At 36.6% G+C, this 27,247-nt stretch overlaps 1 protein-coding gene and 1 long non-coding RNA gene across 4 annotated transcripts in view; one reads left to right on the forward strand and one right to left on the reverse strand.

Annotated features, from left to right (window-relative positions):
* Positions 1-23,145, forward strand: LOC123620871. 2 transcript variants are annotated; one of them, XR_006728979.1, is made up of 4 exons: positions 1-38; positions 1,834-1,977; positions 2,364-2,478; positions 22,876-23,145. It is a non-coding gene; the product is annotated as an uncharacterized LOC123620871 (long non-coding RNA). The 2 variants fall into 2 exon arrangements; XR_006728980.1 differs by lacking the exons at positions 1-38; positions 22,876-23,145 and adding an exon at positions 10,189-10,226 and having other exon boundaries at positions 1,810-1,977.
* The window catches only part of TOP2A (DNA topoisomerase II alpha), a 35,928-nt gene continuing 9,501 nt past the window's right edge, over positions 821-27,247 (reverse strand). For both annotated transcript variants that reach the window (XM_045526441.1, XM_045526440.1), the window contains exons 3-35: positions 27,007-27,097; positions 26,276-26,339; positions 24,939-25,084; positions 24,653-24,750; positions 24,218-24,430; positions 23,531-23,704; positions 23,234-23,335; positions 22,987-23,124; positions 21,408-21,546; positions 20,742-20,899; positions 20,338-20,463; positions 19,983-20,093; positions 19,730-19,835; positions 19,529-19,638; positions 19,151-19,243; positions 18,654-18,768; positions 18,429-18,550; positions 17,123-17,271; positions 15,039-15,270; positions 14,728-14,862; positions 14,417-14,617; positions 14,083-14,278; positions 11,193-11,284; positions 10,923-11,087; positions 10,707-10,790; positions 9,287-9,469; positions 8,887-8,977; positions 5,046-5,195; positions 4,250-4,373; positions 4,089-4,132; positions 3,524-3,661; positions 2,266-2,462; positions 821-1,958 (exon numbers count right to left, since the gene is read on the reverse strand). In XM_045526441.1, coding sequence (XP_045382397.1) covers positions 1,830-1,958; positions 2,266-2,462; positions 3,524-3,661; positions 4,089-4,132; positions 4,250-4,373; positions 5,046-5,195; positions 8,887-8,977; positions 9,287-9,469; positions 10,707-10,790; positions 10,923-11,087; positions 11,193-11,284; positions 14,083-14,278; positions 14,417-14,617; positions 14,728-14,862; positions 15,039-15,270; positions 17,123-17,271; positions 18,429-18,550; positions 18,654-18,768; positions 19,151-19,243; positions 19,529-19,638; positions 19,730-19,835; positions 19,983-20,093; positions 20,338-20,463; positions 20,742-20,899; positions 21,408-21,546; positions 22,987-23,124; positions 23,234-23,335; positions 23,531-23,704; positions 24,218-24,430; positions 24,653-24,750; positions 24,939-25,084; positions 26,276-26,339; positions 27,007-27,097 — 4,416 coding nt within the window. In that variant the 3' untranslated portion in view covers positions 821-1,829. The remainder of the gene's footprint in view (positions 1,959-2,265; positions 2,463-3,523; positions 3,662-4,088; positions 4,133-4,249; positions 4,374-5,045; positions 5,196-8,886; positions 8,978-9,286; positions 9,470-10,706; positions 10,791-10,922; positions 11,088-11,192; positions 11,285-14,082; positions 14,279-14,416; positions 14,618-14,727; positions 14,863-15,038; positions 15,271-17,122; positions 17,272-18,428; positions 18,551-18,653; positions 18,769-19,150; positions 19,244-19,528; positions 19,639-19,729; positions 19,836-19,982; positions 20,094-20,337; positions 20,464-20,741; positions 20,900-21,407; positions 21,547-22,986; positions 23,125-23,233; positions 23,336-23,530; positions 23,705-24,217; positions 24,431-24,652; positions 24,751-24,938; positions 25,085-26,275; positions 26,340-27,006; positions 27,098-27,247) is intronic.

Genomic DNA, 27,247 nt, shown 5'->3' on the forward strand with positions numbered 1-27,247 from the left:
CAATAGCTGGGACTACAGGCGCTCGCCACCATGCATGGGTAATTTTTCTCATTTTTTTGTAGAGATGGGGTCTTGCCACATTGCTCAGGCTTATATAGTTTTCTGCACATGTCTGATTCTTCTCTTGAATTAAATTCCTTAAAGTGAGAACTACTGGGTCAAAGAGCTTGGCCTTTCTGTCCAGATTTCTTTGAAAGGACTCATTTCTCTATATCTTTGTAACACTACCCTTGGGGATATGTTTAGTTTATCCCTCTATAACTAAAGATTACTTTTCTTATAGTAACTTTTTTAGTTTGGTTTTTGACATTTAAATATTTAGTGTATTTGAATGTAGTTTTGGTGTAAGATGTGAGGTAGTAGTTGGATTTATCAAGGATTTTTTTTTAATTTAAAGAGATTTATTCTGAGCCAAATTTGAGGACCCAGAGCCATGCCCAAGAAGCCTTGAGCAAGTGGACTCCTGATTTTTTTTTCTAAATGGATTAGCAACTTGCTGATACTATCAAGTAGTTGACTAGGTTATGAAAATAGTTGTTAAAGTAAGGAATCATTTAAAAAAGGAAGTGAAGAAGTTCTGACTGGGGGGGGATGGGTGCATACCTACGTGATGAGTGCGATATGCACTGTCTAGGGAATGGACACGCTTGAAGCTCAGACTCAGGGGGATGGGGAGGCATGGGCAATATATATAACCTGAACTTTTGTACCCTCATAATAAGCTGAAATAAAAAAAAAAAAAAAAAAGGAAGTGAAGAGGACTATATTTTAGAGTAAGGAAAAGGGTGTAGGTATGGGTTAAAAAAAAGCATTCAATGGCTTGCAATGTTTAGAACATTTTATTAAACTACAAAATTGTTGGAATTAATCTAAATAGAAAAACATAGTAAATATTTACAAACATTGATAACATTACTCAAGTCACACATGTAACAATGTAGAAAGGTCTTAAAAAGTTTACAAATTGAAATTATGGAGACTTCCCCAAATGGATCTAACAGCTTACTGCTGAGCATGGATGGCATCAATATAATATATAAGACCTTGGAGCAAACACTGTCCCCAATCTTATACAATCTAGTCTTTCCTAGAAACTTGTTTCTCTCTTTGGGAGATTCAGATTCAGAGACAGCCTGAGGGGACAAGTCAGGAGTTGAATCGTCACATAACTGGTCTAATTTTCTTCATTTTGTTGACTGTGTTGAGGATATACAGACACAGCCAAGGTGCTTTTTATCAGCCTCTAATGATATTCAGAAGGATATGAGCAATTTCTCATTGCTTGAACAAAATTCAGCACATAAAGATCTGAGCAGACAGTATTTGTACTAGAACTATAAAGTTCTATCTGATGGAAAATTACTTTAAAAACTAAGATAAAACAGAATTAATTATGTTCTATCTCATATTTACTCAAAGTAGGCAAGGAGGCAGAGTGACACTTTTAGCTTAATGAATGGTCAATAAACAATTGAGGCTGAAGTGACCACATAACTATCTCTAGAGTCCAGAAGAACTTAACATCAGGCTTTGAAGACAAAAGAAAACAGACTCAAAACACAAAGCAGAAAAGAAAATGCCCATGAGATGGTCACTATTTTAACAGTATTATAAAAAGCTAAAGGATACTGGGGCTCTACTCACTTCACTTTGATGGTGTTATATTAGAAATACCTTCCCAAAATTAAATTGAGAGGGAGGAAAGTAAGAGCTTCAGATAAATTTAAAACCAGTCTTGGGCTCAATAAGACCGTTACTTAAAATAATCACCTCACATTTTAAAACAGACCATCTTCATCTGACTCTTCTTAAAATAATCACCTCACATTTTAGAACAGATCATCTTCATCTGACTCCTCGAGGTACTTTATAGGTTTCTTCGCCCGACTGGATTTTGCCCGAGGAGCAACTGCTGCATCAAAATCTAGATTGAAGTCGTCACTCTCCCCCTTGGATTTCTACAGGAGAAAAGCCCAGGTGATTTACACAATGTAAACCTGACAGCATCATTCCAATGTAAAAAATGTATCAACAGACTACAATTCAAGTTTTCTACCTTCTACCAAGTAGTAAGGCCAGCTCTCCCATTGACTAAATAAGTGGCATACTTAACTTTGTTACAATTAAATTATATATGGTAAAACCTAATAGATTGTGAGATTTAAATTTATTTTCTTAAAAATATGCCAAGTTACTATGAGCAAAGGCTTAGTTATGTGTCTCAGAACATCTATAGCAAAAGGACTAACTAGGATAAATACTCACTTTGCTTGTGGCTGCTTTAGAAATAATTTTCTCAAAATTAGAGTCAGAATCATCAGAAGTGGATGGCTTTCTTTTGCGTCGATTTTTGGTTTTGGCAGGATCAGGCTTCTGAGAGACACCAGAATTCAAGGCTGGATTCCTTTTGGTTCCTTTTGGGGCAGCCTTTTTGGCACCCGTGGTGGAAGTAGAAGACTGACCTACAAGTCAACACAGGTAATTTATCATTGGCACTCTTAGATGAATTTTTCATTGTGAACTTTCTTTAGCAACCTGATGACTGTGTACATTTAACATAGGAGAAGACAATGTAAGAGCTGAAAAAACATTAGAGCAGCAGTCCCCAACCTTTCTGGCACCAGGGACCGGTTTCAGAGAAGACAATTTTTCCATGGATGGGGGTGGGAGAGTGTGGTGGAGCCTAACAGGCCTTGGCCGGATACTGGTCTGCAGCATTAGAGAATCGAAGTTTTTTTTTTTAGAGACAAGGCCTTGCTCTGTCGCCCAGGCTGGAGTGCAGTTGCACAATCATAGCTCACTGTAGCCTTAAACTCCTGGGCTCAAACAATCCTGCCTCAGCCTCCCAAAGTGCTGGGATTACAAGCATTGGCCACTGTGCCTGGCCTCAAAGTATTCTTAAACATTCAATTTTTTTTTTTTTTGAGACAGAGTCTCACTTTGTTGCCCAGGCTAGAGTGAGTGCCGTGGTGTCAGCCTAGCTCACAGCAACCTCAACCTCAAACTCCTGGGCTTAAGCGATCCTACTGCCTCAGCCTCCCGAGTAGCTGGGACTACAGGCATGCGCCACCATGCCTGGCTAATTTTTTTTCTATATATATTTTTAGTTATCCAGATAATTTTTATTTCTATTTTTAGCAGAGACGAGGTCTCGCTCAGGCTGGTCTCGAACTCCTGACCTTGAGCGATCCACCCGCCTCGGCCTCCCAGAGGGCTAGGATTACAGGCGTGAGCCACCGCACCCAGCCTAAACATTCAATTTTTAAAATTTGTTTTACATTAAATATTTGCAACTGCTTATAAATCCTAACTGTGTCATAGAAATGAGCTAGATAATGCTTGGCATTCGGAGAAACACATGATTTTAAACCTTTGGCTACCAACTTTGATTATAAAGAACTAAAAGAAATTGCTTCCATTTGGAAAACAAATAGTAAGTTTTGGGAATAAAAAAATTAAAACTGACTTGTAGAAACCAGTTAGTTAATTGCAATATTAAACCGTCTCAAAGATTTAGGCTTACTTTTTGCTGCCGTCTTCTTCACTGCCACATTCTTTTTAGGAATTGGGTTTATAATTTCAGTTTCAGCGGAGAAATCAGAAGCAAGAGGGCTTGAAGAAAGTGGTATACTGTCTTTATCATTAGCCTCAAGGTCCTTTTCTTCAAATGGAAAGGAAAACAGCACATGTAAGCAACACATGAAAATCCACTTATTACTTTGTCCCTGGTATGAATTCCTATTTAAAAATTAAGCCTGTGACTTTTCTGGAATATTTAAAACATACTCTTATACCTTTGTTCTAATTTCTGAATTCTTTATCAGCAAGAACAGTTTTAATTTCTTTTTTATCTCTAGCACCTAGCACAGTACCTGGCAAGCACTATGATTAGTTTTAATATATTGAATGTAGAACCTATTTATGTACAAAACTGAATCTAATGAACAATATCAACATAATCTTAAAAAAAAAAACAACAAATTTATTTTCAAAGGAAGTGTTTGTATCACGTAGCCAGGATTAGAACTCAATTGGATCTGAGTGTCCCAGTAGAGTGGATGTCTCACTACTTTTACTTAAATACATACCTGACTTAGCACTGTTCTGTGGCTTCAGTTCTTTGCTAGTATGTCTAGAATAAAAAAAATAACATACTGACAACCAATTCTAAATGTGTCAAACAATGAAGAATATATCATCTACTATTAAAAACAATCAGGAAATAATCCATATTATATAACATACTTACTTTGGGGAAGTTTTGGTTTTAGGTGGACTAGCATCTGACAAGACAAAATCTTCATCTTGAGTTTTTTCATCAAAATCTGAGAAATCTTCATCTGAATCCAAATCCATTGTGAATTTGGTTTTTGCTATTAAAAATATACAAAGAATCAGAGAGGGTAACAGGAGAGATTTTTTTTTTTGTTTTTGAGACAAGGTCTTGCTCTGTTGCCTGGGCTAGAGATTCAGTGGTGCCATCACAGCTCATTGCTACCTTCCTGGGTTCAAGTGATCCTCCTGTCTCAGCCTCCCAAGTAGCTGGGGTTATAGGCATGTGCCACCACACCCAGCTGATTTTTCTTTTCTTTTTTTTTTTTTGAGACAGTCTTGCTCTGTTGCCCTGGCTAGAGTGCAGTGGCGTCATCATAGCTCACTCCAACCTCAAGCTCCTGGGCTCAACTGATCCTCCTGCCTCAGCCACGACCAGCTAAGTTTTTTATTTTATGTAGATACAGGGTCTCATTCTTGTTCAGGCTGGTCTGGAACTCCTGACCTCAAGCGATCCTCCCGCCTCGATCTCCCAAAGTGCCAGGATAACAGGCGTCAGCCACCATATCCATCCAGGAGAAACATTTAATTCACAGATTGATATAACATTTCATAACTATTTTAGCTTCAGTTTAATCTCCTAAAAGATGCTTCTGTTTTCCAAAAATTTAATGTAATTTACTGCTCTAAGATATGGTAATTTCTGAGATTAAGTACTCTGAAGTGTATTTAAATCTTACAGCATATCTAAAATATTCTTTAGTTTTCCTTACTTGTTTTCCGTGGCTCTGTTTTTCGTGGAGGGACATCAAAATTACTTTCGTTACTGCTCATATCTGATTCTGAATCAGACCAGGGATTTCTCTTCCTTCCTTTTTTGACTGGTTTAAATGGCAATGTAGTTTGTTTCTTTGTCTTGGTACCTAGAGGGAAAATAGAAATTAACCACCTTTAAATATTCTTAGACTCACTTTTCTCCATCTACCATCCATCTATCCTTCAAATGTTTATTGAGCACTGTGAAAGTACTGGGAATACAATGGTGAACACAGTCCCTGTTTTTGTTGTGCATATAGCTTGGTCATTTAATTTCATAAACAAATACAATGTGTTTATGTAGGGTATATGGTATATACGTATAAATGTCAGGCTTCTTCAAGAAAGAGATACTTGAGAGCTGAAATCTGAAGGTTAAATAGAACTTAAGTAGTTGAAGGGAGGTAGGTGACGAAACATTCCAATTCAGGACATAACAAAGGTCCTGTGAGGAAACCCATGCACTCAGGAAACGGAAAGTCCACTATGGCTAGAAAGCAGAAGGGGCAGGGGATAGTCAGTGGCTAGTCCCGCTAAGCTAAAAATTTTATTTTAAACAAGGAACCTATATGACCAGATTTGCATTTTTAAAAGTTCTCTCAGGTTGCAGGGTGGAGACTGGAAAGGGGCAAGAATAGATGCAAGGAGGTCAATGGGAAGTTATTTTGCTGAAGTTAAGGCAAGGAAGACAGTTCAAAGGGAAAAGAATCGCTAGGACCAAACCTCGAGGGGAGTTTAAACCGAGTAGGAAATTTGAAGTCACTCTAATTCTTTTCCCCAAATGTCTCTCATACCCATCCTTTGCTTTTTATTTCCCTCATCTTGGCCCACAAAGATGACAAGGGCAGTCTCTTCTCCTTATTGGTCAGATATAGTCCTGTCTTCATATTCTTGTTAAGTACACCTATTTCATATTTCCTAACTGAATCTAGTCTTATCCATCTTCCCCCAACAACCTGGTGTTTATCGATTTCTTACTATTTCTCAATATAAAACCTTCTACTCAGTTAGTGGGGCATTCTCTTTGTCCCATACACATTATATGCTCATTTTTCTTCTTCCAATCTATAATACCTAAATCTTAACCAATCTTTAAGACTAACCCAACTTTTATCCCTTTCACAAAGCTTTTATAATCTACACAGGCCCATACTGATCTACCTCAACCTTTCTCAGTATACAGTGCTTAACTTTCTTTCTTGAGGGTAAATGTAATGTCATGCTTTCCAACTTCTCGTGTCCTCACAATATTTGATATGATGGTGGGAACATGAATTGCTCAAAATACTTAAAATGATTGTTGGTTATATATGGTAAAGAATTGCTAGCTTGGTTTAAAATTAAATGTGTGTTGTATTAAAAGGCAAATATATAATGCTGCAGAGCATGGCACAATAGTACTTTTTAAAAAAATACTAAGATGTTTCCTCATAAATGAACTGATATATATATGTGTGCCTACAGGATTGAGCACACGCCATCTATCAAAAGTAGATACTCAGGACAGATATATAGATCAATCAATGGAATAGAATTGAGGGTCCATAAATAAACTTTAACATTTATAGTCAAATGATTTTTAACACAGGGGAAAGAAGTCTTTTTAACATATGATACTGGAACAACTGGATCTCCACATGTAAAAGAATTAAATTGGACACCATCTTTATAACATATACAAAAACTAATTTCAAAGTGGATCACGGACATAAATATAAGAGCTAAAACTATAACTCTGGCTGGGCACAGTGGCTCACGCTTATAATCCTAGCACCCTGGGAGGCCAAGGCAGGAGGAGGATCGCTTGAGGTCAGGAGTTTGAGACCCGCCTGAGCAAGAGTGAGACCCCATCTCTACTAAAAATAGAAAGAAATTATCTGGCCAACTAAAAATATATAGAGAAAAAATTAGCCGGGCATGGTGGCGCATGCCTGTAGTCCCAGCTACTCGGGAGGCTGAGACAGGAGGATTGCTTGAGCCCAGGAGTTTGAGGTTGCTGTGAGCTAGGCTGACGCCACGGCACTCTAGCCTGGGCAACAAAGCAAGACTCTGTCTCAAAAAACAAAACAAAACAACCTGTGCTTTGAAAAACCATCAAGAACATGAAGATACCCACAGAATGGGAGAAAATATTTGCAAATTGTATCTGATAAGGGAGTGGTATCTAGCATAATAAAGAACTCTTATAACTCCATAATAAAAGGACAACCCAATTAAACAGTGAACAAAGGCACTGAATGGACATTTCTCCAAAGAAAGAAGCACATGAAAAAATGCTCAACATCATTAGCCAATACAGAAATGCAAATCAAAACCACAAGATACCACTTCACGTCCACTAGGATGGCTAGAATCAAAGAGAAAGACATAAATGTTGGTAAGGATGTACAGAAATTAGAACCATTGTATACTGCAAGTGGGAATGTAAAATGGTACAGCTGCTTGGCAAACAGGCCAGAAGTTTCTCAAAAAGTTAAACAGAATATGACCCAGCAATTCTACTCCTAGGTATCTACCCAAAAGAAATGAAAATGTAAGTCCACACAAAAACTTAAATAGTACATAAATGTTCATAGCAGTATTATTCCAACAGTCAAAAAGTGAAAACAACCCAAATATCCATCAACTGATGAACAGATAAAATGTGGCATATTCTTAAAATGAAATGCTATTTGGCAAAAAAGAATGAAGTACTAATACATGTTACTACACGGATAACTCTTGAAAACATCATGCCAAATAAAAGAAGCCAGCTACAAAAGACCACATATTATATGATTTCATTTTTAGGAAATGCCCAGAATAGGTAAATCTAGATGTGGTAGATTTTTTAAGTGGTTGCCTAGTGGAGGAAAGGGGGTTGGTGGGAAATGGGGAGTGACTGGTAATGGGTAGGTTTTTTTTTTTTTTTTTTGAGACAAGGTCTCGCACTATATGTTGCCCAGGCTGGAGTGCAGTGGCCTGATCTTAACCCACTGCAGTTTCGAACTCCTGGGCTCAAGAGATCCACCCACCTCAGCCTCCCAAGTAGCCAGGACTATAGGCATGTAGCACCATGCCCAGCTAGTTTTTTAAAACATTTTTTTATAGAGATGAGGTCTCATTATGTTGCCCAGGCTGGTCTTGAACTCCTGGCTTCAAGTGATCCTCCTACTTTGGCCTCCCAAAGAGCTGGCATTATAGGCGTGAACCACCATACCCAGCCTAAGGCCTAATGGGTATAGTTTTTCTTTTTGGGGCGATAAATCGTTCTAAAACTCTATACTAAAGCCATGGAATGGTATACTTAAAATGGGCAAATTTGGTATTTGAATATCTCAATAAATATGTTAAAAAAAGGGTAGATACTCAGTAAAGGCATAATCCAATGGTTAATAGAACTGTTAATTCTATTTAAATTTACTAAGTGAGGATTACCTATACCGCAGGCATGATGTCGAACTCTAGAGACAATACAACCGTGACTAAGATGTGGTCGCTGCCCTCCAGAAGCCTGATATACTAGAACTTCATAATATGCTAGAAAGTGAAATTTAATAAACTGGGTGTTTTCTTAGATCCCAACTAAGGAGTTCAAATTACCAAATTAACTATTTCGTTACAAAACGATCTTTTCTGAAATCAATTAAATCCCAAGGACAATATTATGGAGATTCAAGTAAAATTCATACACAGTTCTCCTTCATGTTACTCAATTCAACTCAACAAAAATTTTGTGAACCTCTATGTGGAATGTACTCGGTAACAAACACAATTTAATCTTGACTTTATGCCATTTTCCTTAAAATGTTATGATACCTGGTTCTCTTTTCTGTTTCTTCTCTAATCTTTGTTTTAGGCTTTCTAGTTCCATACCATCCTCTTGAGGGCTTCCTTCAGTATTTTCAGTCTAAAAGATAGCAAGACAAAAATGGTCAAGTTCTACCAACTTATTATTTGGAATAATATACAGTCAAATATACAAATATATATATAGTCAAAGAGTGCTTTTTTCTTTGGGTTTGGTTAAGAGCTCTGCATAAAAGTGCAGGTATGGCTTCAAGATACTTAAAAAAAAAAGCAGGCACATAAGAAAGGAAGGTTATGGTTAGATACAGAATAAATTCCAAACTATGGGATTAGGAATTTTATGATATAATTCGTTTTAAGTGGAAACATGCTTTAACATTTAACATTATAACATTTTCAAGAGTATTACCTTAATTTTCTTTCTATTTTTCTTTTCTGCCTCTGCTTTCATTTCTACGGTCACTCGGGGAATGACTCTTTTTCCACGTGGAGAAGGCAAAACTTCAGCCATTTGAATTTTTTTCCCCTTTGCTTTCCCCCCTTTCCCCGGAAGTCCAACTTGTTCATCTTGTTTTTCCTTGGCTTCAACAGCCTACAAAAGGAATATAAGACAGCAAGTTTATGAGCTAACAAAGATATTATAGCATCTAAAAGACCATAAACTGATTTCAATGTTACATCTTATGATAAATTTGTGGTAAACTGTTCCATAACCACATACAGTATCAACAATAGTGAAAATACAATTAAGGCACATTTTGAAAAGGTAGGTGTGGAGACAGAAGATTGGGTTCTTCTATTCCTGATTCTACCACTTAACTTTTCTGAACATAACAAGGGGAAACTGAGTTAAGGATAAAATACGTATATACATATATATTTTGAAAATTCATAAGGATATAGTATTAGTAATGTACACTTATCCAATCAACTAATTACAATGAGGTGGACATCTATACTGAAGTACAATAATGTAAGTTTGCATGTTAGTTTAATTTATGAAATGAGATTTTAAAAAAAAGTTAAAATAATGTTGGGAAACAAGCATTATTAGGGAGATTGAAGTAACAAAGGATCTTCTTTCCTTTTTTTTTTTGAGACAGAGTCTCACTCTGTTGCCTGGGCTAGAGTGAGTGCCGTGGCGTCAGCCTAGCTCACAGCAACCTCAAACTCCTGGGCTTAAGCGATCCTACTGCCTCAGCCTCCCGAGTAGCTGGGACTACAGGCATGCGCCACCATGCCCAGCTAATTTTTTCTACATACATTTTTAGTTGTTGGCCAGATAATTTCTTTCTATTTTTTTTTTTTTAGTAGAGATGGCGTCTTGCTCTTGCTCAGGCTGGTCTCGATCTCCTGACCTCGAGCGATCCACCTGCCTCGGCCTCCCAGAATGCTAGGATTACAGGTGTGAGCCACTGCGCCCGGCCAACAAAGGATCTTCTGAAACTGTCTGATTGGCTAGCTCTGAAGGTAAATTGGCTTTTCCTTTTAAGTTGACCTGGGGGACTGGGTTGGTCTTCTTCCACATTTAAGCTCTCTTTATCTTCTCGGCCCTAATAAGTCCTTTTCTTTATCAAAAATCAACTCCTGCCCTTTCCTCTCTTTGTCCATAAACTTCTGGGTAGTATGTTTCCTGTTATCATTTACTTTATTACAACTAGTACTTAATAATCTGTTTCTTTATATGTTATTTTGGAAGGTATCCTTATGCCTCCTATATTCTCTCTATTTTTATTGATAACTGTGAAATTTCTTTACAAAGAGGTATATTGCTGGAACACACTATTTAATTAATAAAAATTCTAACACGGGCATTACAAACTACAAACCTCCAGTTCTTCAATAAAAGCAGCCAAGTCTTCTTTCCACAAATCTGATGGAGTCTTTTTCCTTAATGTGTCCAACTCTTGCTCCTTTATTAAATAATCAGAAAGTTGAGCTAATATATGTGCACAAACAGCATTTTCATGCAATGCACAGTTAAATATTTACTTTTACCATTAGAACAGAGGTAAGTAATAGGCACTGTCCTATTATCAACTCACTTTTTCATTTCTTAGTTTGCACAGTTCATCTTTCTTTTCCTTGGTTAGATACCAAAGGGGCATATCAAGCAGGTAGTTGAAGGTTGGTCCAGAATCTGTTACAGAGTCACTCTTTTCAGTTTCCTTTTCATTGTCACTCTCTTCATTTTCTTCTTCATCTGGAACCTAAAGGACAAATTAAAATGTAGCTTTTAATAGGATATGTGAAACATAAATATTATACAGTACATAGTCTTTAGCAGTATAGAAAAGTGCTAACTGAGAAATTACCTTTTGCTGGGCTTCTTTCCAGGCCTTCACAGGATCCGAATCATATCCCCTCTGAATCAGAACTTTAATTATTTCTTTCTTCGGCTTATTTTCTATTAAAAAAAATGTAAACAGAGATAATGGTTTTGAACTATATATATATTAATGTACATTTAGAGACAGGGTCATGCTGTGTTACCAGACTGGAGTGCAGCAGTGCAATCATAGCTCAGTGTAACCTAAAACACTTGGGCTCAAGTGATCCTCCTGTTTCACTGTCCTCAGCAGCTGGGACTACAGGCCCATGCCACCATGCCTGGTTAACTTTTTCATTTTTTTGTAGAGATGGTGGTCTCACTATGTTGCCCAGGCTGGTCTCAAACTCCTGGCCTCAAATGATCCTCCTGCTTTGGCCTCCCAAAGTGCTGAGATTACAGACTTGAGCCCACTGTGCCCAGCCAGTGTTGAGCAATATTTTAGAAAAAAGATAAGGTTTTACTATATTAAGTCAAAAGATTAAAACTGGAAATTAAACTGCCTTTGTCTTGCACAAATCTGTACATCCTGGTACAGAGACAAATCTCCCTAAACAAGTGACAAATGTAAATTACCACAAGGGGGCAGTCAAATCACACATGAGGTTTTGATCTAATCATAATTCTTAAAAGAACAAGCCAATCCGGCCGGGCGCGGTGGCTCACGCCTGTAATCCTAGCTCTGGGAGGCCGAGGCGGGTGGATCGCTCGAGGTCAGGAGTTCGAGACCAGCCTGAGCAAGAGTGAGACCCCGTCTCTACTAAAAATAGAAAGAAATTATCTGGCCAACTAAAAATATATATACAAAAAAAAAAATTAGCCGGGCATGGTGGCTCATGCCTGTAGTCCCAGCTACTCGGGAGGCTGAGGCAGTAGGATCGCTTAAGCCCAGGAGTCTGAGGTTGCTGTGAGCTAGGCTGATGCCACGGCACTCACTCTAGCCCGGGCAAGAAAGTGAGACGTCTCAAAAAAAAAAAAAAAAAGAACAAGCCAATCGAACCCTTATTTCTGGCTGGGCACGGTGGCTCTCGCCTGTAATCCTAGCACTCTGGGAGGCCAAGGCAGGAGGATCGCTTGAGGTCAGTTGTTCGAGATCAGCCTGAGCCAGAGTGAGACTCCATCTCTACTAAAAAGAGAAAAAATTAGCCAGGTGTGGTGGTGTGCACCTATAGTCACAGCTCCTTGGGAGGCTGAGGCAGGAGGATCACTTGAGCCCAGGAGTTTGAGGTTGTTGTGAGCTAGGCTGACATCATGGCACTCTAGCCCGGGCGACAAAGCAAGACTCTGTCTCAAACCCCAAACCAAAAACCTTTATTTCTGGTAAGCCTCTGTCTCAATTACATACTCCCTGGTTTGGTTTTTTTTTTTTATTTCAACAATTGTTTCAACAAATTTTTATTTTTTTTAGAGACAGGGTCTCACTCTGTCACCTAGGCTGGAGTGTGATGGCACGATCATAGGTCACTGCAGGCTAGAACTGTTAGGCTTAAGTGATCCTCCTGCCTCAACCACTTCAGTATAGCTAGGGTTACAGGTGTGTGCCACCACACCCAGCTAATTTTTAAAATTTTTTGTAGAGAACGGGTCTTGCTATGTTGCCTAGGCTGGCCTCAAGCAATCCTCTCTCCTTGGCCTCCCTAAGTGCTGGGACTACAGGTGTGAGCCATTGTCCTGGGCAAAGTTTTAGTGCCACCTATTCAAAGATTGATTTCTCCTAACCATGGTCCTCCATGATGCATTCATTCCCTTCTTCTGTAGTATCTCTCTTTCAATGTCTACAGCAGTCAATTTATTACACTTTGAGGGATATAGAGTCACTAGCTATATAGAGAATAACTTTCAAAGTATCACCTTTCATCAATTAACTTGACACAGATTACAGGTTAGGCCCTCTATATTTATTCCTCAAGGAGACTGGAAAGTCTCTACTATTTCCTGAATTCCAGTCAACTTTACTTTTTATTTTTCTTCAAGGCATTTCCAGTATTACTCAGTTTAGCCTTGCCTTAAGCAATAGTATCTGTGAACTAAGGGGGCTGATATGCTAGTGCTATTTCTCTAAATATACATGAAAATGAACATGTAACATTAGGTTAAACATTTTTGTGTACCATCAGAAAATTATCTTGTGATCACCAGTAACTCATATTTTCTACTGTAACTCCTTAAAGTTTCCTGGCTTTCCTTGTTAGCCCTAGCCAGAGTTGAGCTATTCCTTTTAAACTTCTTTATACCCTAGCATTAGTCAAAACGGTTTTCTTCCTGGTCACTTAAACCTTGATTTGGTTGCTTCTGGAATTAAAAAAGAAAGAAAGAAAAAGAAAAAATTCCCTAAAACAAGATTCAGTCTTGGATACACAATTTACTTGTCATATAAGCCATTTATAACCTTCCTTCCTGCTTTTTTTTTTCTGTCAGACTCATTATCTCTTCTCTTGATCAATCAGTTTATACAAGGTCTTCGAGTTCTGTCTTCTTCCTGTCTAAATGTCAACTCAATCTTGATTTCTCTCAAATGCTCCATCTAAGGAAACACTATCTCTTTCTATGAAACATTATCTTTTTCAAAATATAATACCTAATCAGATATTTAAAAGAAATACTGGCCAGGTGTGGTGGCTCATGCCTGTAATCCCAGCACTTTGGGAGGCTGAGGTGGAAGGTTCACTTGAGGCCAGGAGTTCAAGACAAGCATGGACAACATAGCAAGGCAAGACCCTGCCTCTAAAAACAAAAACAAAAAAAGAAATGCTCATATAAGTAACCAGATGAACTAAATGGATTTTGCCCTCCCTCTCCACCATTACTTTCACCAAAAATGTTTAAAGAAAGAAAGTTTGGCATAACTACAGGCAGTTATTACTCTGAAAACATACCAATGATTATTTTGCCCTCTATTTTCTCTAAGATAAAGCGAGCCTGATTGTTCAGTTTAGCAGATTCAGCACCAAGCATTCCTAAAAGCCATTCTTTTCTTAATCCATAATATTTAAGCCTGAGTTCAAAGAAGTCTCTTAGAATATCCAACACTGTTTCATATTTCTTTAAACAGCCCACGTGGTCAAAAAGTACCTGGAAAGGGAAACAAAATTAGAGCCAAGAATAGATAAATTGGCTAAACTTAAAGATAGCCTAAGATATTCTTTTTAAATTGACATTAATCTTTAATATAAATTGAAACATAGGTATCTCTCACAAAATAAGACATACCATAGAGTTGCATGTGAGACTGGTTTGGAGTTTGAAGACTTTGTGTAGTCCAACTTTCTCTGCCTCTGCCAGTTTTTCTTCAGTCATCTTCACAACAAATTTTACAGTGGTGTCTGTATGGTATTCCCTATAGTCTGCTATGAGAGGGGGTGTCTTCTCAGTGCCATTCAACATGGGTTCTAGAACCTGCTCCTTATATGTCTAAAGGAAGAAACAATCCTTTTGTAAATTTCTAAAACACAGGCTGCTCCTGAATAGTCAACAGCAATATTACAATCACAAAACCAAAAAAGGAATCCACAATTACTTACTTGGGTCCATGTTCTGATGGGAAGCTCTGAGATTTCAATGGTTGTGGAATCAAGAATAGCTACTTCACCACTAATCACATATTGATTTGGAGCCAGCTCTTCAATAGTACCCTTGAAGTTCTTGTAACTTGGAAGCTAAATTGGCATTTTCAAAAAGAGTATGTTTTCTAAATGTGATACTAAAGACAGAAATCACAATGGCATTCAACAATAAATCTAACTATGAAATAAACTTTGTATTTGCATCCTCTTTAATCATATAGACTATTCATTGAAACTTGAAAAGTTCCTAACACACATGGAATACTTACCATTGGCAGAGGTTCTTCTCCATCCATCAAACGCCTGATGTTATTTACAACTTCACGAACATCAAAGTTGGGGATTTTGCAGGACCACCCAGTACCTATTCCTTCAGCTCCATTTATCAGGACCATGGGTATAATAGGAATGTACCATTCAGGCTCAACACGTTGGTTGTCATCATATAAGAACCTTAATGTGTGATCATCTTTTGGTGGAAATAACAACCGAGCCAAAGGGCTAAAATAAATAATCAAAGAATGTTATTTTACAAAAATACTTACTTTGCTGTTTAACTTTCATGGAAAGGACATGTGCTATCTCATGTCTATACACGAGAGTTACCTTGGCTTTACTTGCTGACTAATATTCATTTAGCAGTACTTACTGAGCACTTTCTATGTGTCAGGCACAGGGCTATAAAGTCTCAGACCTCAAGGAGCTCACATTTCAGTATAGGGAGATTGACGAGGAATATATATTTTCTCAGGTGGTGGAGTAACTGCTAAGAAGAAAAATAAAGTAGGAGAGTAACTGAAGGGGTGCTAAGGAAAGAAAAGCCCTTTCTGATAGGAAAACATTTGAGCAGAGAAAAAAAACTGAGGGAATGAGCCATGTGGATATGTAGAGAAAGAGTGTTTCAGGTAGAGCGACCAGTAATTAAAAGGCCCTGAAGAGGGAACGTGCTTGGTATGTTTGAGTATAGGCAGAAGCCAGCATGGCTGGAGTAGAGATGGTATGAGAAGGAATCAAAAGTTATGGGGAGTGGGGACACATTCTGTAAGATCTGAGTAGCTAAAAATAGGTCTTTAGATTTTACTCTGAATGAGCAGTCGGAAGACTCTGAACCAGAATGACTTATTTTTTTAAAAATTGGCTATCACAGGCTGGGTGTGGTAGCTCACACCTATAATTTACCTAGCACTTTGGGAGGCTGAGGCAGGAGGATCTCGCTTGAACTCAGGAGTTCGAGACCAGCCTGAGCAAGAGCGAGACCCCATTTCTATAAAAAATAAAAAAAAATTAGCTGGGCACAGTGGCATGCACCTGTGTGGTCCCAGCTACTCAGGAGGCTGAGGCAGGAGTACTGATTGAGCCCAGGAGTTCAAAATTGCAGTGAGCTGTGATGATGTCACTGCACTCTAGCCTGGGCAACAGAGTGAGACTATCTGGAAAAGAAAAATAAAACAAAAAACCCCAGAAAAGATGGTAAATTAGATGACCAGAAGTAGCTTGGTAGTTTTCCAATGCAGAGCCCATAGGATTTGCGGATGGATTGGATGCAAGTGTGCAAGTGTTGAGAAAAGGAACATTGATGACATCAAGTTTTTAAGCCTGAGCAATTAGAAGGATGGCATTCCATTTATTGAGATAGTAAAACTTAAAGATTTGGTTTTGGACTTAATGTTTGAGATACTTATTAGACATCCAAGTGGGAAACATTGAATGGGCAGTCAGACATAAAAATTTAGAGTTCAGGGGAAAGGTCAGGACTGGAGATTTAAAGCTATGAAATTAGATGGATGGGACATCATTTGGGGAGTGAGTGTAGGTAGTGGAAAGAGATCTAATGAAGGAACCCTGGGGTAGGCCAGTATTTAGAGGTTGGGAAGATGAGAAGAACCCAGCAAAGAAGGCCAATAGTAAGAGAACCAACAGAATCTATTGTCATAGATGCTAAATAAAGTCTCAGGAAGGATAGAGCAATCAATAACTGTTGAATGCCACTGAAAGGTTGAATAAGATGAGAGCTGAAAACTGACCATTCATAACGTACTTTCCATAGACTTGTAAAGGAGTAACATTTCAATTGTGATACTTAGGAAGAATCAAAGTCTTATTTACTCAAACCCAAATCCTATATCACGGTTTCTCTACCTTGGCATTATTGACATTTTGGCCTGGATAATTCTTTGTTGAGAGGGCTGTCCTGTGTATTAGAGGGTATTTATAGTAGTACCCCTGGTCTCTGCCCACTTATTTGCCAATATTTTCTGATTAACTAAATTTTTGTATTTTTTGTCAACTAAATCTCACATTGCTTCAAAACTTGGGGAAATAGTAATTCACTAGAAATTGAAAGCATACATACCTGAGCATTGTGAAGATGTATCGAGGACTAGCAGAATCCTTGCCACCATGTAGCCTGGTACCAAACTGACCAATAGGCTGCAAGAGGTTTAGATTATTGCTACCCACAAAATTCTGAGCCAAATTGATAATGGTCATCATCAGTGACATCTGGGGGAAAAAAAAGATTCATTAATCTGTGTACTGTAGGCTTTTAATAATACATATGCATTATTATGACTAAACCTTACTATAATCCTGTAAGGTCTTATGAGGTTTAGTTATTTGGAGACTTTTCCTAGATAAATAAATAGATGGCAGAAGTAGTACCCTAAACATAAGACTTCTGGCTCCAAGTTCAGGGCTCTTGCCTTCCAATAATATGTATCTACTAAATCCTACTCAACTTTGAAGGCATAATTCCTTTCCTTACCCTCAGCAAAATGAAGTATTTCCTTCTTTGTGTTACAATACTTCGTTCATTTCTGTTCTAGTATCATTTTATTCTATAATTGTGTGTGTATTGACCCTCTGGCTAAATTGTTATTATACCCTGAGGGTAGGGAACATATTTTGTTTATTTTTGTATACCAGGTAACATAGTAGGCATTCAACAAATGTTTGTTGGGTGAACATTTACTGAGTCCACACTATATTTTGATTTAAAACAACATGGAAGACAACCCTTATATTTAAATTTCTAGAAACTTACAGGCAATCTAGTTTTTTAAAAACTGTCTTACATAATGAATGCAAAAAAGCAATTAAATCACAAAATAAAAAAGGAATACATGTTGATATAAAGTCAAACAATTCAGAAATATGTAAAAAGTGAAAGTTGTCCTTTCCAATTCCCAGAAATAACTATTGTGAACAATTTGGAGTGCATCTTCTAGACATCTTGCTTTAAGTATTGTTCTGCCTTTTCTTTTCCTCATCTGACAATAGACCATGGACATTCTTCAGTATTAGGTGCACAGTCTTACTTACGTAATAGCACTGATCCTATGCATACATGTCTTAATTTATTGTAACAGTTTTCCAATCAGTGGACATTTTGGATGTCTAAATTTTGACATCACAAAGTTATAATAAACATCACCAAATCTCTTTGAACACAGATCTTTGCAGACTTATGAATATCCTTATAGGAATATTATTTCTAGAAATCAAAGGGCAAGCACACTTTATATTTTGATAGATTTTACCAAATTGTTCTCTACTATAAATATACCAGCTTTTACTTTCACCAAACATGTTTTTAGAATAACATTGCAGGTATTTTTTGATGTAATGCTTTCTGGAAACATTATGGATTGTGTGTTTACCTCACCATGATGATAAGAAGACATTTCAGCCACTGACCCAGCTAACTGGGCAACCTTCACCTCTCGCTTGTCATTCCGTTTGAAACAAGTAAACAAAACCTTTCTCTGACCTGGTTTCAAACCTTTAAAATGAAAGAGGGGCAAACATAAGTATCTCCAATTTAACCACTTCTGGGCATTGATTTCCATCTTACAATAAAAACAGACTAACAAATTGGAACTCACCATCCACCATAGATGGGATAGATCTCTCATTATCGGAATTTGAGAACAAGATAAGTTCCTTGTTTATGAAGTCATTATATGTCAGATATGTGGTAGTTTGCCCATACAAGTAATCCTGAGGGACCAAAGACAGTATTATGAGACCCATTGTCTTCACAATGCTTAACACAAAAATAAAACAAAGAAACCTCTCAGAACTATCATTTCTATGAAAATTCTTACGTCTTTCAGAAATATATAACTATACATAAGTACTTTATATGTTTTAAAAGGTATAGCAAATTTAATTGCTGTATAACTTTAAAAAGTGCATTCCCTTTGTAATTTTTTCAAACTTAATATATTTATTCAGTAGTCCAAATAAGAATATTTATGTAGTTATCTACTATAGTAAATTTTTTACTTAAATAATTATTAAGCAAGTTTAATTTGTTATAATGTCAGTCCTAAAAGGTCGCTCAAATAGTACATTTGTGGGATATATTTAAACTTTTTACCTCAGGAAGGCCAAGTAACTTTCGTTGTCTTCTATCCTCCATGAAATGAGTTAACCATTCCTTTCGATCGTCTATCTGTTTTTTGCTAAAGGCCTACAAATTAAAAGATAAAAAAAGATGTCACCAGTATTAACAGGTTGTATAATATCTCTTCTGTAAAAAACAAGCAAACAACAAAAACCCTGTTTTCTAAAATATCTGATTTCTTCTCTGGGATATGCTTATTGGAAACATTTTGTTCTATAAAACACTCATAAATATTTAAATGTTTCAACTGATCAGCTAAAGTAGTGATTTCTAAAATTAAACTGTGTGTGTGTGTGTGTGTGTGTGTGTGTGTGTGTGTATGCACATATATGAAATACAACTCAAACTGACCAGGCTGATTGCAGCATCATCTTCAGGACCAGAATATTTAAACTGGATACGATGTCTTTTCATATCTGCAAAGTATTCTTTAGCTTCCTTTGATGTGCTGGTGCCCAAACCTACAAAACCAAGAACACTAAGTTACCCTACATAATCTTGTACAAGGGTATATAAGAAAATGAAAAGTTCTATATGGGTTTCATTACAAACCTTTGTAATACTTGACTTTCCATTTTTTATGATTTGGTGTGGAACTCTTCCATTCCTCAAATTCAGGAAGGCTATAGAATGCCATTTCTTGCTTGTTTTTAGACACCTGTGGTATAGAACAACACATGGTTGTGGCTTTGTACACTGTGGGGTAGTCACACATCACTAAGTTTATATGTGTTATCCAGGTTTGAGGAGTAGGGTCTTAAAATATCCATTATAGTTATCTTATAAACAAAGGTAAGATAAATACCTTTACAATGGGAGTGATAAATTCCTCCAGAAAACGATGTCTCAGAAGAGAGGGCCAGTTGTGATGGATAAAATTAATCAGCAAGCCTTTGATATGGGAACCGTCTTGGTCCTAGAAATATTTGAAAACCCAAAGCTCAAAAGCATTGTTTAGAAACTAAAAAGGCTGTTCAAATCCAGACTCAACTTATATATGTAATATAAATATGATATAAGCACATCTGACTAGATATTCATTAGAGATAATGAATAAAGCTCCTAGTTAAGTAATTTCTTTACATGGCAAGAAAGCAATGCAATATTAAGATACACCTAATTTAGTTTAACATCCTAAAATATCTGATAACAAATCTGACCTGATCTGTCATAATCATTATCTTTCCATAACGAAGAGTCTTCAATGAATCTTCATCTTCATAGTTTTTCTTGTACTGAAGACCCACAATCTTGATGATATTGTTTATTTCAGCATTTTCCATGATCTGAAATGGACATATACCAAAAAAAAGGTGTTTTTAAAATTTTAAATTTCAAAGGAACAAAGAAATACGACAGTGTATGTTGCTTGGGTTTTCTTGAGCTCTAGTATTTTGAGTTATTAATTAGCCTATACTTTAGTAACTCAGAAAGGTTTGTTAAGATATGCTATAATTTCTTAAAATAATCACAAATTTCAAAATGCCTGATGAGGGAATGAAATATAGGCATGACGTCCTATATTATAAACTAGATTTAGATTCTAAAGATAGTTTATATCTACCTGTTTATGAGAAGCTTCTCGAACGTTGAGTATTTTTCCTCTAAGAGGGAAAACCCCATATTTGTCTCTCCCAACCACACCAAGGCCTGAAACAGCCAAAGTTTTGGCTGAGTCTCCTTCAGTCAGAATAAGTGTACACTCAGTGGAGTTTCGGCCCCCTAAAATAAAAATACACAAATAGCACATTTAGTTCAACGTCAAGTATACTAACTTGGATGCGCTGTTAATAGCTTTGTGATAAAACACAAATAATTTACAATTTATAACAAGTTGGCTTAATAAAAGTAAAATGGAGCCAATAATTTGATATATATTTTAGCTAAAGTTCACAATAAATAAAAAAATCTTAGTTCCTCAGATTAATGTCATCATGATACATATAGTGCTGCTAAACATTCACTTGATTATATTATTTTAAAATTATTTTTAGGGAATAGATCACTAAAGAAACATTCTTGCTTTATATTCCAAAACAATCATCTCAACATTATTTATAACAACAGCCTAAAATTGAAATGTTCATTAATGGAGAATTGGTTGATTTTTAACAAAATTAGTCCATTGAATAGGAAATGTCAAGGGAAAAATCTCTATGATATGCTATTAATGGATAAAACAAGTAACTGAACTACAGCTTAAAGTCTGGGAACATTATTAAACGTGTACCTGCATCATTGGCATCATCAAGTTTGGGAATTCCCTTGATTCTGTTATGTTTTACAGCTGAACACTTCTTGTTTAACTGGACTTGGGCCTTAAACTTCACCCAGTTTAGTATGCTTTCTACAATACCACACCCAATTGCCTAAAAATGAGAAGATTCATATTAGGGAAGAAGGGTTCTGTCAGAAATCTTAAAATACAAGTGAGCCTCCATAACAATAAAAATATTTCAAAGACATAAAAAGAGGTAGAACAAGAATTTTCTGAATATCGGGTGGCATATCTTCCTGTGTCAAGTTATCATCACTGAGGGAGCTAGTTCCTTTTGGTTCATTTGTTCAATAAATGTTTACTATGGGCTGGGCGTGGTTGCTCACGCCTGTAATCCTAGCACTCTGGGAGGCCAAGGTGGGCGGATGGTTTGAGCTCAGGAGTTTGAGACCAGCCTGAGCAAGAGCGAGACCCTGTTTCTACTTAAAAAAAAAAAAAAAAAAAAGAAAGAAATTAGCTGGACAATTAAAAATACTTATAGAAAAAATGAGCCGGGCATGGTGGTGCATGGAGCATGCCTGTAGTCCCAGCTACTTGGGAGGCTGAGGCAGAAGGATTGCTTGAGCCCAAGAGTTTGAGGTTGCTGTGAGCTAGGCTGACACCACGGCACTCTAGCCCGGGCAACAGAGTGAGACTCTGTCTCAAAAAGCATTGCAAAGAAAGGACTGAACCAGCATGAAAGTAAGGAAACTATTATAGTAATCTGAGAAAGAGATAATGATAGGAGGCTATGGAGGTATCCAAGAGATGATTCTTATTAATTGGACTAGAGAGGAGGGGAAATAAAGAGAAGGTTCCCAGCTTTCTTGTTTATGGAAACCATTGGTTGGTTGGGGCTTTTTACTAGGACAGTAAATTGTTGAGGGGTGGGGAGTTCCTTGCATGGGGGTCAGTGAGTATGGAGATAACTAATTGTTTTGGATATGTGGGTGGCTCACGCCTGTAATCCTAGCACTCTGGGAGGTTGAGGCGGATGGATCGTTTGAGCTCAGGAGTTCGAGACCAGCCTGAGCAAGAGTGAGACCCCATCTCTACTAAAAACAGAAAGAAATTAGCTGGACAACTAAAAATATATAGAAAAAATTAGCTGGGCATGGTGGTGCATGCCTGTAGTCCCAGCTACTCGGGATTCTGAGGCAGAGAATTGCTTGAGCCCAGGAGTTAGAGGTTGCTGTGAGCTAGGCTGACGCCATAGCACTCTAGCCTAGGCAACAGAGTGAGAATCTGTCTCAAAAAAAAAAAAAAAAAAAGAGAACAATCTTAGGCATTTAAGTGAGGGTATTTGTTAAGCAGTTAGATGAATTCAAGAGTGAGCTAAGCTGAATGATAATATGTAATTGGAAAATATTGGCATATAGATGGTAATTAAGCCCTTGGTAAAACCAGTGAAGGAAAAGCTGTTTTTTTACCTCTTTTTCAGATTGGGAAGACTTGGATAGGTGTACTGTGGGAGGAATCTTTGTTTCTGCAGAGCAAGAAGATCAATGGAAAATAAAGTCAGGTGCTTCTATTTTTATTTCTAAGTACTCACAGCTTTGATAAATTTTTCACTTAATTGGCATGTTGATCCAAAGCTCTTGGCTTGTAAAGTCATGTTTTCTTTTGTCTGAGAGTCGAAGGTTGGGTTTTCAATTAAGGCATTCACAAAAATCCACATGTGATTTTTCACCTGCAATAAAACTTGGTATTAAGTCACTAAAAACGTACTCATGTTTTATTTATAGGCTTTCTCTTCTTCCTTGACTTTAGAAAAAGAAAACTGTGCTAAAATACCATACCTGATGTGCTTTTACTGCAACACCACCCTTGTTCTTCTTCTTCACAACATCAACAAGTTTAGCCACAATCTGATCAGCTACATAATCAACATGTCTGCCACCCTAATGAGGAAAAATACCAAACTATAAAACTCAGTATCTTCAAATTATAATAATAATCAAACATTAAAAAAATCTAATTTATCTTCCTTTATACCAAGGTAGCCCACTATTCAAATCCATTTTATATATTAAAAAACACTAAGAACAAGTATATGTAAATATGAATCATGATTAATAATTCAAGAATAAAATTACCTTGGAAGTAGCAATGCTGTTGACAAAGCTAATTTGTTGAAAGCCTTTTTCGCTCATTGTTAAACATACTTCCCACCTGTGGTTTACTTGTTCATGTATTACTTTTAATGGGTTGCCAGTTTCATCTACCTTATCTTTCAAATACATATCCACATAACTACGAAATCCTTTTACCTGTAAAGGAATTAAAGGTAATGGTATTTAAAAAAAAAGTTATAAAAAGTAGATTTAATAATAGACTATGAGTACTTTTCAAAATAAACCACAATGATATTCACTAATGGGCATATAAGAAATAGTCATTAAAGAAGTACACAAAGTATTTATTTTAAGTGATTCTTGGCCCAGTGAGGTGGCTCACGCCTATAATCCCAGTTAATTGGGAGACTGAGGCAGGAGGATCACTTGAGCCTTGGAGTTTGAGGTTGCTGTGAGCTACACTGATGCCACAGCACTCTAGCCTGGGCAACAGAGTGAGACTCTGTCTCAATAAAATAAAAAAAGAAAAGAAAGTCTTTCAGTAAGTTTAAAATGAACTGATTAAAAAAAACATGGTATACCATTCTCTTTTCAGGAACATATCTGAGAAATGATAAGAAACACACATGGGAGGGAAAAAAATCAATTTTGCACTTGACAGTGATCACAAAGTCCCCTATTATCCTTAATATCCAAGAAAATACTCACTGGCAGCTTATTTCCATTAAGAAAGACTTTGACATCTTTGGTAGATCCAGCAATATCATATGCTCGTCTAACCATCAGTGCAACAATATCTTTGTCCAGGCTTTGCATTTTAAACTTAGACAAATCAGGCTGGAAGGTGATACATGTATAATCTTCTCCATTAAAGGGCTTGAGTTCCATCTCACCAGCTCTCCCCATATTATCCCTCCATGTCTGTGGAAGTAAAGAATAGGAAGGATGAAAAACTCAAATCATCCCACAAACTAGAACAGAATACCACAAATTTATGAGTTCTAATAACCTAATATATGCTCACAAATAATTTTCCACAATTCAATAGCTCATAAATTATGTTAAATTAAACCAACCATTAATGCCATTATAAATGGCTATACTACAATTTATCATCAAGGCAAAAGATACCTATTTACTTGCCTGTTTGAACATTTTCTTGTATTCTCTACTGGCTGTCTCCACAGTAAATTTGGTACTGAATATGTTACACAATTTGGCTCCATAGCCATTTCGACCACCTGGGTGAATAAATATGAAACATTATTTTATTGTTACTATCTCATTGACAGCTTTATTTCTTAATCACTGGCAAAGCTATTCAATTACAGAGATTTATTTCCATATTTTTAACCCTCATGCCACAGTCATTTACAAGATATATTTTTTCAGCAAAAAATATGTTCTTTAGTTTCCTTCAAGACTGTACCTGTTACTTTCTTTTCATCATCATCATAGTTACTAGAAGTTAGGAGCTGTCCAAATATGAGAGCTGGGACATACATCTTCTCAACTTTGTGTTCAACAACAGGAATACCTTTTCCATTATTCCATATACTAATTAAATTGTTTTCCCTAAGAAAAGATTGAATATTTTATTGTACAGCAAATGTTAAACTAATGCTTAACATTTAAAAAATATTTAAATACTATTATTTCTAAAATATGTAAATTCACAAGCCTCAATTTCTTTATGACTCTTTTCATATATACTGTATAAAAGTCAGCATGAACAACCTTTCCTACCATGCTTAGTTCCTGACACCCCTTAAATAGGAGCCAAGAGGAAAAAAATAAATAAACCTTTTCCAACAACTGGGTAGACACTGATAATGTTGAAAAAATATGAAATTTAAAAATAAAAATGTTAGGATAAACAAATGAAAATGATTTATGCCCAATGGAAAGGACAACATTTGGAGACATTATTATACCACTTTTAATAGGATCATCTGTACATCTCTAGTTCCCTTAGTTTTCCCACCTGGCAAAGCATATTGCAAAACATTACCAATGGGAAATTGATAGGGAAAAAGGGAAAAGGGAAAAACGTCATCAATCATAAACTGCCCTGTTCACCAATAAAATGCCAAAAATTTGTTTGGATTTGTCTCTTAATTATTTTAGGTTAATTCTCAGATGATAATATATTTTAGTTGTAAATGGACATATACTATGGTTCTTATTCTAAATAGTACTTAAAATTATCTCTAAAAAAGACTAATTCAAACTAGCAACAGTTTTGGAAAGACCATGATTATCATTTGAGTCCCTAGAAGCATTGGAGTATAATTTACGTCATAACTGACCAGGCTAATAAAAAGGTGAAACAAGCACACTGACTACCCACAAAGGGACACCCAGTATTTATAACCAGGAATGTTTGATCAAATTATTCTCTACCACCACCTACTGGTTTACTGTACAAATAGCATCATGAGAAAAAGTTAAAAAAACGACAACCAGAATACTTAAAGCAATTATTGGAGATGCTTGCTGAAGTATTTATAGATTAAGTGTCATAATGTCTGTAATTTATTTTGAAATGATTCAGAAAAAAATATAGATGGAGAAAATATGGAAAATGTTGATTAACTGTTGGATCTAGGTGGTGGGTATCCATAAGTTGTTCATTTTAGCATTCTGCCTTTCTGTACTTTTGCAAACCTTTATTTAAAAAAAAGCCAACTTCACCAGTAATTAAAGTAAATGCAACTAACAATAACAATGAGCTATAACAAATACAAAATTAAGCAGAAGACGTACGGGTCAATTGTGACTCTAATGCAAGACATTTTGGGGTCCCTTTGTTTGTTGTCCGCAGCATTAACTGAAATAAAACAAAATACACATTTGTAAGAAATTAAAGTGTTTTAAAAAAAACATTTTCTTTCTTTCTTTCTTTTTTTTTTTTTGAGACAGAGTCTCACTTTGTTGCCCGGGCTAGAGTGAGTGCCATGGCGTCAGCCTAGCTCACAGCAACCTCAAACTCCTGGGCTTCAGCGATCCTACTGCCTCAGCCTCCCGAGTAGCTGGGACTACAGGCATGTGCCACCATGCCCGGCTAATTTTTTCTACATATATTTTTAGTTGTCCAGATAATTTTTATTTCTATTTTTAGTAGAGATAGGGTCTCACTCAGGCTGGTCTCGAACTCCTGACCTCGAGCGATCCACCCGCCTCGGCCTCCCAGAGGGCTAGGATTACAGGCGTGAGCCACCATGCCCGGCCTAAAAAAAACATTTTTTAACTCTAAGAAAAAAAATCCCAAACAGCTCAGGAGTAGCATTAACAAGGTGTTAATTTAAAAATTTTTGTTCATATTACTGTTTCCTAGGAAAAAACTCAACTTGCTGTGCTCCAGTAGATTGTCTCACCTTTGTCGACTAACTGTATGAAATGACAGAAGCCTTGGCTACAGAGGGTTTGGTAGGAATGATACTTCTTATAAAGGATTTATTTGACTAGTAGATTGTTACATGAAAGAATTTACTCACCTAGAATCTCATCAAAGATTTTGTACAAACCAGGAACAAAAGTGACTTCCCTATAGTTAATGCCAACATCTTCATCATAAACCCACATTTGCTAGAAATAAGGCAAAGAAAATTCAGTTATTTTTACTCCATGTTTATTCTGTTTTGTCTCACGATTACAGTTGAGTCTTCTAGATTAAAGACTACAATATATACAGTATACATATATGATAGTTTAGGGCAGTTCTAGTGACACTCAGTA

The sequence above is a fragment of the Lemur catta genome, chromosome 15 (assembly GCF_020740605.2).
Source record: "Lemur catta isolate mLemCat1 chromosome 15, mLemCat1.pri, whole genome shotgun sequence".
In the NCBI taxonomy this organism is placed as follows: Eukaryota; Metazoa; Chordata; class Mammalia; order Primates; family Lemuridae; genus Lemur; species Lemur catta.